Source organism: Prionailurus bengalensis, chromosome C2 (genome assembly GCF_016509475.1).
Source record: "Prionailurus bengalensis isolate Pbe53 chromosome C2, Fcat_Pben_1.1_paternal_pri, whole genome shotgun sequence".
NCBI classification, from domain to species: Eukaryota; Metazoa; Chordata; class Mammalia; order Carnivora; family Felidae; genus Prionailurus; species Prionailurus bengalensis.
In genome coordinates this window covers 73,101,169-73,115,160 of record NC_057350.1, presented here as the reverse complement: position 1 = coordinate 73,115,160, position 13,992 = coordinate 73,101,169, and the positions used below count along the sequence as shown (strand labels likewise).

Here is a 13,992-nt window from a genome sequence, read left to right as displayed (position 1 = left end):
CAATCTTTGGAAAATATGTTAATAAAAAAAGAAAAAGAATAAAAAAGGATTTGAGAATGACAGATAAAGTAGACAAAGAATATTCAGCACACATGTGGGAGTCTCATAGGAAAAAAACAAAACAATGCATATAGAACATATTAAAAATACATAAACAAAATTTTTCTAAAATTAAAAAACTCAAAATATGTATCAAAAAGACATTCTGTTTACCTAAGATTATAACTAGCACTGAGAAATATTCTCACAAAATTATTGGACTTAAAATTATTAAGATTAAAAGAAAAATACACACAGACACACCCTCCCCACCCCCAGCAAGCCCCTCAGCCTCTCTGCTCTCCCTTGCCTGGCTCCATTCCCCTGTGACCCCTCCCACCCCCCACTCCCAGGACTGGTCTGGCCTGTTCCATCTATTCAGAAAGACATTGAAACTGAAAACAAATTGAGAACAAACCAAAAAGTTGTATGGCAGTTTTAACTACCACTCATTTTTTTTAATGTTTGTTTATTTTTGAGAGAGCATGACAGGGGGACAGAGGATCCAAAGCCACCTCTGCACTGATAAAAGTAAGCCCGTTATGGGGATTGAACTCGTGAGTTGTGAGATCATGACCTGAGCTGAAGTTGGATGCTTAACCAACTGAGCCACCCAGGTGCCCCTCTATCACTCATTTTTAACTTCATAAGTAAATGATAACAAAAACCTCAAAAAATAAAAGAAAAAGGGGCACCTGGGTGGCTCAGTCAGTTAAATGCCTGACTCTTGATTTTGGCTCAGGTCATGATCCCATGGTTTGTGGATTTGAACCCTGCTTTGGACTCCCTGCTGACAGAGAAACCTGCATGGGATTCTCTCCCTCTCCGCCCCTTCCCTGCTCCTGCACACACACTCCCTCTTTCTCTCTCAAAATAAATTAACTTAGGGGTGCCTGGGTGGCTCAGTCAGTTAAGCATCCGATTTCAGCTCAGGTCATGATCTCAAGGTTCATGAATTCAAGCCCCGCATCGGGCTCTGTGCTGACAGCTCAGAGCCTGGAGCCTGCTTCGGATTCTGTGTCTCCTTCTGTCTCTGTTCCTCCCCTACTTGTACTCTCTTCCTCTCTCTCTCAAAAATAAACAAAGATTTTAAAAAATTTTTTTGATTAAAAAAAAATTAGAAAAGAAAAAGAAAAATTCACTTGAATTCCAGGCCAAAGGAAAAACATTGCTCTTTAAATGAAAGGAAATGAGGTAGTCGTTAGAACTTTATTAGCAATGGTTTAAAGGAGACAGTGGAGTCAACATTTTCAAAGAATCAAGGAAAGAAACTGAATCAAATAGACTTTCACATATAAAGGCTGCAGTCAAATGTATCAACAACAGATTGGTATTCTGATGATACTGTTCATATAAACACTCTGAGAAGAGAGAACAAAGTTCAGACACTCAAAATGATGGGAGAGATACTGACATAAAGACTGATGCTAGCAATTAATTGCAATTAGTTAAGATAGTTGTAAGGGGAGAGTGTATAATATGAAAAGACTGTATGCTCTGACAATTTGGATAAAGTATAATTATTAGAAAATGGGGAGTTGAAGATGCTATGAAAATAGAATAAGCTTTGTGATTGCTTTAAAGTTTTTAACTGGACATAAAAGGATAATATTTCAGTTTGGCTCTGAAGTGATTGCTCATGGTGGAGGGGGCAAAAGCCAAACAAAAGGTTATCATTAGAACAAAAGAAAAACTGTACTAATTTTATATTTATATATTTATTTTTGAAAGTATATAAAACTTATTCTTTGTTTTAGGAATTTCATATGTATTTTTAAATTTAGGAAGGCTTGTCCTTGGTGTGTGGGTGTGTATGACCAAATAAAATAGACTGCACAGAGGAAGTGTGTTGCCGTTACTGTTGCTTCATAACTACTCCAAAGCTTAGTGGATTGAAACAATAACCATTTTATGGATTCTGTAGATTAGGAATTCAGGCAGGATTTTGTCTGGATGGTCTTTGTAGCATAGACTAAGGTCACTTAATGGGATTCAGCTGGTCGGTGAAGGTCCACAATAGCTTTACTCCCCTTGTCTTGTGCCTTGGTGATACTGGCTGGAAGTTAGGGCTCAGAACACCATCATGTGACCTCTGCAGCATGGTTCTTTGAGGGTTGTCAGACTTCTTACATGGTATCTGACTTCCCCCAGACAAGCATCCCTAAAGAAACAGGGAAAAGTTTTGTGGCCTCTTCTAATTTAACTTTGAAAGTCACATAGAATCATTTCTACCATATTTGCTTGCTTGTGAGTTATAAGACCAGCCCAAATTCAAGGAGAGAGTGATTTTTTTTTTTAATTTTTTTTTCAACGTTTATTTATTTTTGGGACAGAGAGAGACAGAGCATGAACGGGGGAGGGGCAGAGAGAGAGGGAGACACAGAATCAGAAACAGGCTCCAGGCTCTGAGCCATCAGCCCAGAGCCCGACGCGGGGCTCGAACTCACGGACTGCGAGATCGTGACCTGGCTGAAGTCGGACGCTTAACCGACTGCGCCACCCAGGCACCCCAAGGAGAGAGTGATTAGAGTCTGCCCAATTAATGGGGGAATGGCAGGGTCACAGTACAAGAACATGTGGGATACAGGCATGTATCTTTGGAAAATATACCCTGACACAACTATTCGCACAGAAGCCTTGCCTACATATAAATAAGGTATAGTATGAATAGAACGGAGATCAAACAACTTCAGTCATATCAAACGTTACCTTAGTTCAAAGAAAACAATTTTCAGATTTGCTGATAAGGCAGAATGTAACTCTTTCCAGTATTTTGTTGTAACAAAGAGATGAAGGTTAAAAGCAAAAAAACTATATAGCTATTAAAAAAGAATGAGGGACATCTGTCCATGCTACTATACAGTGTTGTTGCTGTATCTTTTTAAAAGATAAATAAAATAAAGTGGGCGCCTGGGTGATCAGTCATTAAGTGTCTGACTTCGGCTCAGGTGAGCTCGAGCCCTGCTTTTCTCTCTCTCTCTCTCTCAAAAATAAACAAATAAATAAAATTAATTTATAAAAGTGGGCAATACATATATGTGTGTGAATATATATACGTAATGTGTACATAATTATGTATTATATATATTAAAATACTCTAGAATAAGTATATGTAAATGTATTTGCATATATATGTGTATCTGCTTCTATTTATTAAAAATGGAGGAATAAGCCTTTCTGTAAATGTTTGTATATAATGTTTATATATAAATGTTTATTATATTTATATTGGTGATTTATATATAATGACCATATATATAAATGTTTAATATAATTTAGGGTAGGAGAGAGGACTAGAACCTAGACTTCTTTTTTAATATCCTTGTTTTACAGATATGACCTTGAAACTATTTTACCTACCTATTTAAAAAAATGAAACTCTTAAAAGCCACCCCTAAATGTCAAAATTGACAATAAAAAAGAACAAATGAACTTAAGTGTATAAGAAATGAGCCAACTGGATAGTTGGCAACATTAACACCTAAGGAGGAACTACTCCAAGTAATTTTAAAACATCAATTAAACTATATATATAGTTATAGTTATATAAACTATATATATATATATATATATATATATATATATATATATATTCATCCCTACTAGAACATGCTTTAAGGTTAAAAGGAAGTAGGGAAAGTAGTTAACTGTTTTCAAAAACGATGTCGTGGTCTTAGTTGTTGGTGTCATTATTTCAAGGCTGTTGTAAATGTAATACTGGAAAAAATTAAAAAGTCCCCGTGTAATACTCTAATTCTGTTATTCCCAGTGTCGCAAGAACTAGGATTCATCTTATGCAAGAAAGCACATATAGATAGAAGATAGAAGACATTAATTACAAACTTAATGGTTTTAATTTTTAATTAGAAGAACCAGTATAGGGCTGCCTGATGGGCTCAAAGGAGCATGTGATTCTTGATCTTGGTATCATGAGTTTGAGCCTCATGTTGAATGTATAAATTACTTAAATAAATAAAACTTTTAACAATAAGAGGAACCAGTATTTGTACCTCCATCCATCAGTCTATCTCTATTTTCACTGTGCCTTTGCAAATAAAAGTTTGCCATGAGTTTTGTTTTTCTTTCTTTTTTTTTTTTTTTTCTTTAGTGTGAGAAAGGGAGAGGGACAGGGAGAGAGAGAGAGAATCTTAAGCAGGCTCCATGTCCAGCATGGATCCCACACAGGACTCAGACCCACAGGGCTCTGGGGTCATGACCTGAGCCAAAATTAAGAGTTGGACACTTAACCAACTGAGTCACCCAGGCGCCTCAATGCCATGAACTGTTAATTGTTGAATTGTACTGGACACATTATTACTGTCTACTAACATTTGTATTTTCAGTTTTCTGTTATATATTTTTAAAAAATTTTTTTTAACGTTTATTTATTTTTGAGACAGAGACAGAGCATGAACGGGGGAGGGTCAGAGAGAGGGAGACACAGAATCTGAAACAGGCTCCAGGCTCTGAACTGTCAGCACAGAGCCCGACGTGGGGCTCGAACCCACGGACTGGGAGATCATGACCTGAGCCAAAGCCGGCCGCTTAACCGACTGAGCCACCCAGGCGCCCCTCTGTCATATTTTTACAGGATAGTAAAAGGGGTGCCTGGGTGGCTAAGTCGGTTGAGCATCCGACCTCGGCTCAGGTCATGGTCTCACGGTTCATGAGTTCAAGCCCCACATTGGGCTCTGTGCTGTCAGTGCGGAGCCCACTTCATATCCTCTGTCCTCCTAGCTCTCTGCCCCTCCCCCACTTGTGCTCTCTCTTTCTCTCTCTCTCAAAAATAAATACTTAAAAAAAGAACACTTTATTACTTACTAGTTTGAACTATTAAATGTTTTTGAGTTTTTTGATGAACTGTTGCTTCAATTAATCTTAGTATCCATAAAACAAACATGGTGTCTATGGTAAAAAGAATAACTCCACAATAATCATGTTTGCTCTCCCTCTGTCTTCTTAAACTATACAAACTCCCAAGCAAGATATTTGCTCTTGCTTTAAGACCGTTTGTATTTGTAAGAAAATCTGAGGAGATCTACCCTAATTTCTATAAAATAGTTTGTTATAGAGAAAAAGGTATAAAGGTGTGTAAATGTGTAATGCAGTGTATTTGAAAAAGTGCTTATGGTTTTAATAGATTTAGTAGTTTTTACTGTATGATATAGTTTAAAATAATTCATCATCAAAATCACACTTGCTTTATATAAAAATGATCTTAAAATGTTTATTCAAATTGTTTTGTATCTTATTTTGGTATTTTGAGAATTTACAAATCATAAAATGAGTTGAAGTAAATTTAATGTACAGTTTTTAAGGCATATTTTTCCTGTATTGTTGACTTTTGCCATATTATTGACTGTACACAAGTTCTGTGTTTAAGCACATAGAAGTGATTTCCTCAAGGGGAAAAATCAGTAAACAAACTGTCTAGTATAAATCATTATAGGATTCTTTTTTTAAGTACAAAAATCAGAATAAATTCTGAATTTTAATCCTTAGAATTTACAGTTAGACAGTAATGTGAGGTTGATACCACTATTTGATGCATGAAAGTTGTCTTTTAATTGATTAAATGTAATATGAACTTTAAAATAGCATATGAGAAAATTCTAATTCAGCCAGTTCTAATTTATGGTACATTTGGAAAATTGTTGGTTTTTTGAAATTTGCATTTTGTCCAAAAATCTTACACAGATTACTCTTTCAAGGTTCTAACCTCATATAATTATTATAAGCCAGCTAATGTATTTAATACTTTATATTCAAGTAACTTATTTTTTTAGAGTGTAAAGTATAAATTTATTTTTTTCCCCATCAGAATACAGTCGTTTTGAAGCCAAAATACATGACTTACGGGAGCAGATGATGAATAGTAGCATTAGTTCAGGATCAGGTTCTCTTCGAACTAGCCAGAAGCGATCCCTCTATGTCAGGTAAATTTTTTTACTTCTAATTATGGCAGTCCTTATTTATGCATGCATGCAGAGTCCTTCACATTTTTTACTATGACTTAGTTTTACTGTAGAAGAATATATTGCAAAGAATATATTGCCACCTGTCTGGCTCAGTTGGTGGAGCATATGACTCCTGATCTCAGGATTATGAGTTCAGTCCCCATGTTGGGTATAGAAATTACTTAAAAATAAAATATAAAAAAAAAGAAAAAAGAAAAAATCTATTGTAAACCAAAGAAATGTTATTTTAGGATTGATTTCTTGACAGTCTGTCTTTCAAGAATTGGAATGTTACTATAATTGTATTAAAGTTGTACAACCGTTTGAATAATAATGGCATGATAAAGACAAAATAAATGTGGGAGAAAAAAATTTTTAAGTTATTTTCCTGAGTGACTGCATTGTAGCTTGGTATGTCATATCATCCAACACTTACTTATATTCTTTATAATAAACTGTTCTCTAATATTTAATTACTACAGTAATGTCCATAATAGCAAAGGGAGCATATGTAAATAATAGCTTAAAATGTGAGTAGCCTCAGTAGAGAACACAGATTCAGGAAATTTCTACATGTATTTTTTTAATTTAAACTGTTCTTTTTTATTTCATTGGCTAATAAGACTTACACAGATGACCTATTTGTATTCTATATACTCTTTTTAGCAGAGCCTTTACTCAGCACTTTATTGCACTATATTAGTTTAACTTTAGTTGATGACTACGGGTAATCTGTACCATTCTTCATTAATTTTGTTCATTTCTTCTGATCTTACTGAGGAACATTTCCTAGTATGTTTTATTTATTCTTCTGATGAGAGATGATGTATCTTACATAAAATAGATATGTATCCCATATGTGTTTGTGCATATGTATAAAAACATCTATGCAAACAAGCATGTATTCTATACTTGTTTACATATGATATGACTTACTGTCTCAAATGTTATTCTGTGATACATAACAAAAGGAAACTGTTCTCACTTTCTTCACTTGTTCTTTTCCTACCCCTTTCATTCCTCCTGCCCTACCAATGATCTGGGAATCCTTAGTCTATCAGATTTTTCTCTTCTTCCACTAATTATTGTAATATTTATTAAATTTTATTTAGATTTATTATTCATTATTTCTATACATTATTTATTAAATTTTATTTATTAAATTATTCTGTTCCAAAGTGTTTTATGTGATACTGATATCTACAGAAAAAGGAAAAACAGATTTGTTTATACTCTCCTTTTTTCATTTTCTTCTTCTTGCCTATATTTTCTAATTTTAATATAATTAGGTGTTGCCTTTAATAGTGATTTATTAAAAACTTACAAAGGCATAAAAATCAAGACATTACATTTGTTTCAGGCACCTTTAATGAGTCATCTTTACTTTTTGTTATTTTTTAAAGAAGTACCTTATTTTTGCAAGTTACATACTATCAAAAAAATGTAATGGGGGCTTCCAGGTGGCTCCGTCAGTTAAATGTCCACCTTTGGCTCAGGTCATGATCTCGCGGTTCACACGTTTGAGCCCCAGGTTGGGCTCTGTACTAACAGCTCAGAGCCTGGAGCCTGGTTCAGATTCTGTATCTTGTTCTCTCTCTCTGCCCCTCCCCGACTCGTGCTCTGTCTCTCTCCTCTGAAAAATAAATAAACGTTGTAAAAAATAATAATAATAAATATCTGTCACCTCCGAAAAATCCCTAATTTCATTCTCTGAAAACAGTCATCCTCCATTTTCTTAGCAAAGTCCCTTGTCTTTACCCCCAAATTTCTAAACAATGTGCATATACTGCTGTTTTCCAGTTTACCATTGTAGATAACTTTCTCTTTCATATCAAACTATTCTTCATCCTTTATCACTCAAACATAGTGTCATCACTGTTAATAAAATTAATAGCATTTAATCATGTGACTATTATAGTATCTGTCATTACTCAAGTAGTATATTATAACACCATCCTTCCTTTCTTCTGCAGCCCTTCATTTTTCCTAGGCATAATAATCATCTCATTTTTATTTGCTTAATTGTTCATGTACTTATTACTAAGTATCTTTCTTTATCTTACAATAGACTCTAGAGTTTTTCACTTAAAGAAACATGTGGTTGTACATATGATCTTACACTTCAGATTTTTTCTATCTTTCTGTTCCAGTCTGGACTATTACTTTATCGACTTGCTGTGTAGATCTCATATGAGACTTGCCTTTGCCACTGTCCTATTCCTTTTATTTTTTTAAGTTTATTTATTTATTTTGAAAGAGAGAAAGCATGAGTGGAGGAGGGAGGGAGGAAGGGGCAGGGGGAGAGAGAGAGAGAGAGAGAGGGAATGAATATGAATCTCAAGTAGGCTCTCTGCTGACAGCACAGAGCCCAGTACAGGGCTTGATCTCAGGAAGCCATGAGATCATGGCCTGAGCCAGATCAGGAGTCAGATGCTTAACCAGCTGAGCCACCAGGTGCCCCTGTCCTATGCCTTTTAGCACTCTGCTGTGTCAGAGTCTGTTTTTTTCAGTGCCACATTTTCTTTCTCAATTTACTTTCCTTTAATAAAGCACATTCTCCAATAAATTCTTGAAAAAAGAGTATATGGGGGACATTTTTGGGTGTTAGCATGTCTGAAAATGACTTTACTTTGCCTTCTCCTTCATAGAGTATTTGGGGTATGGAGGAAGGTATGATATCCTATTTTATTTTCTAAAAGCCTCTTCTTATTTGATCATTTTTTTGTCATCTTTTTATTTCATGGACCTAATATCTTCTCATTTTCTCTAATGTTCTGCTTGAACTCTGTGCATTCTCTGTATTTCTTTTTTTTCTAGTTTGCCTCTTGTTTTTCATGTGTGAGATGATCTTTAAATATTTAGTGATCCTTATTTTCTATTCTTATCAATGGAGAATGAAGCTAGCTGGATTTAACTATAAAATACTTGGCTTTGTTCGTTGCCCTTTCCCACCCAAGGTCATTGTTTGGGGTCATTAAATATCTCTAGAAAAGAATCCTTAATCTCTTGCCTGCAGTATAAACAAGGTTGCTAGAATTTCCATTTTCAGTGTGCAGATTACTTTTTATCTCTTTAGCCCAGCACCACGTTCCCCATCAAGTTCCAGAGTACAGAACTTACCAAATTCAATTTCTTTAGAAACTAAACCTCTTGTCTTCTGGGTCTGGGAACAAGAGAAGGGATCTAGAGGTTCTAAGTGCTATATGAAGTGTTTTCACCAGTTCTTTTGTTTTCGCTGCTGTAACTTACCTCTGCCTACCTGAATTCTGTACACTTCTACTTCCTGAGCATTTCTAGGATCTGGTGGAGTAAACCTTATTTCAGTAGCCCTCTCTTCAGACACCCCATTTAAGCTTCCTCCAATCTGCAATAATGAATAGGTCTACCTAAGATCCAGCAGTAGCCCTACGAGGTATTTGCCTCAAGAATACAAAAATACTAATTCAGAGGGATAAATGTCCCCTCACCCATCTTTATAGCAGCCTTATCTGCAATAGCCAAATTAGGGAAACAGCCCAAGTGTCCATTGACTGAAGAATAGATAATGAAGTTGTGGTGTATACACACAGATACACACACACACATACACACACACAATGGAATATTACTCAGCCATAAAAAATGAATGAAATCTTGCCTTTTGCAACAGCATGGATGGAGCTAGAAAGTATTATTCTAAGTGAAATAAGTCAGAAAAAGACAAATGCCATATGATTTCACTCATATGTGGAATTCACAAAATAAGACAAATGAACATAGTGGGGAGAAAAGAGGGAGAGAGACAAACCAAGAAAACAGACTCTTAACTATATAGAACAAACTAATGGTTACCAGAAGGGAAGTGTGTGAGAAGATGGGTTAAATAGGTGATGAGGATTAAAGAGTGCACTTGTGATGAGCACCAGGTGATGTGTGGAAGTATTGAATGAGTATATTATACACCCAAAATTAATATTACATTGTTTATTAACTAACTGGAATTGAAATAAAATTTTTTTAAAAAGAGAGATAGGTTTAAAAAATTGGGTAACACAGAAAGGAATATGATTTGTATCCTAATTTCCAGTTGCCAAATTAGAACTAAAGAATAAATAAATTGTATTATAAATGTAATTGCTAGGATTCTTTCCTTTACTTTTGAGAGAACTACTTTGGATGAGAATTTAAGTATTGTATATTAACAGAGCACAGTATTTTTATCAAATTTTAAAAGATTCTTAACATTTTGCAATTACTATATTAATACAGTATTTTTTCCAAAATATTTAGCAGCTGTTAAAGGCCTGTATAGTTAGTTTTCATCATTGTTATTGACTCAGAAAATTCTGTTACTCTAGTTCTGTGAACAAATAGAAGGAATAATTAACTGACACAATAGTCACTCTGTTAATCTAGTCTTACACTCTGCAACTAATGAATCAAATCTTTCAGGGAGTTTGTTTTCCCAAGTATGTGTAGCCAAAATAAAGAGAAGAGTATCTCTTAATATTTACTTTTTGTTTATTAATTTAGAGCAACTCTCTAGGTTTGTCTTCATTTTAGAATTCAATATGGGTTGCCAGTGGATTACACTAAAAGCTTTTTTTTTTTTAATTTCTCATCCAATATTGAAAGAAATAAGGTGGTACCTAATTTTAGAAAACTGTTAGCATAAGTCACTTTTACTGTTTTTTTGTCTGTCCTTCCGTGTGTAGTGCAAATTTGAGCTTGGCATTATTTTGCCCACCATGGTATCTTGTTTAATTATTTACCTGGATTATATACACTTTCAGAATCCTGTGTTCATTTAATATTGGACTGAACATCATGACAAATAATCATAGACTTTTTTTTCTTCTTAATCTAGAGCGCTTTTTGATTATGACAAGACTAAAGACAGTGGCCTTCCCAGTCAGGGCTTGAACTTCAAATTTGGAGATATCCTCCATGTTATTAATGCTTCTGATGATGAATGGTGGCAAGCCAGGCAGGTTACACCAGATGGAGAGAGTGATGAAGTTGGAGTAATTCCCAGTAAACGCAGGTAAATATAAGTCTGGTACAGTCTTACCACTTGAAAGTAGGGCAACATAAATAATTGTTGATTTTTAAAATTATTTTACCAAGATGGTGATGCTTGGTTTTCCATATTGTGTTTCACAATCATTTGATTTTGTTCACCTTATGTTGTAACCAGTGACATAATTAAAGAATATGATGCCCCCAAAGGTTTTTAAATAACTTTGCCATGTATCTATACCATTGGAGGGAGAGAGATTTAAAAGCCTTTGTAGTTTTCTCATGTAGGTGGTGATGGAATCTTAAACTTTACATTTTTGATTATATCAATTGCCTCCTTTAGACTTAAAAAATGGAAGTGTAAATAAATGTGAAATGTTTAGAACTATCTTGTTACTTGCTTCACATCTTTTTTCTTGATTAATTTAGAAGTATTGGTACATTCACTGGTCTTTCCTCTTTGCTTTTAACCACTTATTATCATGATTGATACTTACTGTCTACTGGAAAAGTAGTCAAGTATAGACAGAGATAGGATGATCCCAGTATAGACAATCCTCTCTAAGGTCTACGAAATGCTGCTGAATGCCCCTACTTTTGTGAGAAATGGTATTAAAATGTCAGTTCGTAATTCCCCCGAAATAGCTTTTTTGTGAGATCTGATTTGTACAAATCATTGCCTAAGAGCCTCTTTAAGTTTTAAGATAGCCAGCCAAAATTGGTAAAGAGACATTAGTGTTTAGTGTAGCTAGTTAATTCACTTCAGGTCAAGCTTATGATGGAATACACTTGTTCTGTTCTAATGAGTTGGATTTATACTTATTTTGTTAAGAGCCTCTGTAATTGATAAGTATGCCAAATCATGTACCTATTTATAAACCTCTACCTGTATATATTTGTATAACTGCTTGTAGAAGTTGAAGAGTAGGAATATTAAAATATTACCTAGATTTGTATTTGTGGTTTGGGGATTTATGACTGTTCTATGCTAGATCCATATATTTAGCAAGCTCCAGCTATTTGGCTAGATCCTATAAAGAGGCAACTCCTCTTTTAGCAATGCAGCCCTCAGCATAACTTTTCTCCTAGAATAGAACATAGTCTGCTTTAAATTCAGAAATGCTTCCTCTGTGCCTTGTTGAGTCAGTAAAAATCTCACATCTTAAATATCAAAGTCAGAGTTCCTAAAAATTGTCTTATCCTTTGGTACCTCATATCTCTCATAGGCTTTATGTGTGCCTGCAACTAATAAGAAAACACTGGCTTTGATGAAAAGAGATTCTTTTTATTTTGTACAAAAATTCCATTAAGTTGAATTTTGTGGGGTTTTTTTGTTTTTTTATGTTTATTCATTTATTTATATAATTTTTCTTCCATAAGCTATAGTATGAAACCACAACTAATTATGCCGTTTTGTTCTTGAATGTATTCAAAACTTCTGTTTTCTTAAAACAGAACTATCCCTTTCTTAGACCTCTGTACTTCTAATAATAGCACAAGGAATTGTAGTTACTACAGTTCTTAGTTTTCTTTCAGGAATAGTATTTACAGTTAAGCACAATTTAAATCAATCAACTATTTAGTGAACAAGATAATGATGCGAAAACAAAGCCATTTTGAGTTGTAAACGTTTACTCACTAAATGTTAGTTTTGCAGTGCCTTCAGTAAGTACCTAGGCAGAATTATAAATTAGTTAATCATCTCATGGACTCTCTAATCATGTCATGGACTGTTCTAGCACAATAAAAACAAGTTTCAAATCCTTGACTACTAAGGTTCTTCTGTATCCACGGTAAAACTGTATAGCTAGATAACGAAGGAAATACATTTATTCACAACCTGTTGTGGTAAGTTTTTCTGCTATATACTAACGTAATATCTGTGTTGAAATTGAGGATTTATAAAAGCTTAATTTACAGGAAATTTTGCGAGGTTCATATTGGTATTACAATCTACATGAAACATTTGCTTTGATGTAGTTTTGTTGGCTTGCTTATTTTGAATACTTGGCACTTTAACAAGTTTCAGAATTCATAAGATCTAAAAGCTGTACAGGCTTCCTTATCTTAAGCTTGTTCCCTTGGCACCAATTTCACCTGTAGAGGGATAACTAAGGATAACTAAGATTACCAAGTCTTTGTATCTCCTTCCAAAGATACTTTAAAGTTTTTGTATACTGTAATTGGTTTCTTTCTGTATTTACACAAGTATATCACTGGAGCTAAATTTAATTTTTGTATTTCCCATTTTTTTATAAAAATGTCAGAGCTACAGAAAAATAAGTAACAAGAGGAAGAATAGTACAAGAAACAATAGTACAAGAAATCCACATATCCTTCACCTACTTTTACCAGTTGTTAACATTTTGCCTTATTTGTTCACTCTCTTACGCTTAATTTTTGGCATATGTGTATGCCCCGTGCTAAGCTAATATTTAAACAATAACAAAAAAACCAAAATCTGGCAAATTGCTCAATTCAGAAGTGGTTCCTCATAATAATTTTAATATAATTATGGAATTGAGTACATTTATAAGTACACATGTACTGTATTTTGATACTTCACAAGTGGTTTTGTTTCATAATAAAATGAGCCCTGTATTTCATTTTAGAAATTATAATTAATTTTGGGATGCAAGCCTAGATGACTTCTGAAGACTTTAGAATATAAAAATGCCCTATATTAAAGTATCAGTTTTAATGATTTCTAGTTAGGCCCTTAGATATTTCAGTATACTTTAAAAATAGCATTCTATACTTTGACAGAGTTGAGAAGAAAGAACGAGCCCGGTTAAAAACAGTGAAATTTAATTCTAAAACAAGAGGAGATAAAGGGGTGAGTATATGAAATTTCATATTTCTAGATATTAGTAATCGAGGATAGTAGGTTTTTTCTTAATTCTTGCTGGAAATACATTATTAAAATTAGAAGGATTTTGCTGTAAGAGTTAACCATCAACAGGTGTTGCTATGGTGCTTTCGCATAGTAGATACTGAA

General features: G+C 34.1%; 1 protein-coding gene across 32 annotated transcripts in view; it reads left to right on the top strand.

Moving 5' to 3' along the window:
* DLG1 (discs large MAGUK scaffold protein 1) overlaps positions 1-13,992 on the top strand; it is a 279,606-nt gene that overhangs the window by 216,394 nt on the left and 49,220 nt on the right. For all 32 annotated transcript variants that reach the window (XM_043594503.1, XM_043594514.1, XM_043594502.1 and 29 more), the window contains 3 exons: positions 5,861-5,975; positions 10,843-11,019; positions 13,761-13,830. In XM_043594503.1, the coding sequence (XP_043450438.1) occupies positions 5,861-5,975; positions 10,843-11,019; positions 13,761-13,830 (362 nt within the window). The remainder of the gene's footprint in view (positions 1-5,860; positions 5,976-10,842; positions 11,020-13,760; positions 13,831-13,992) is intronic.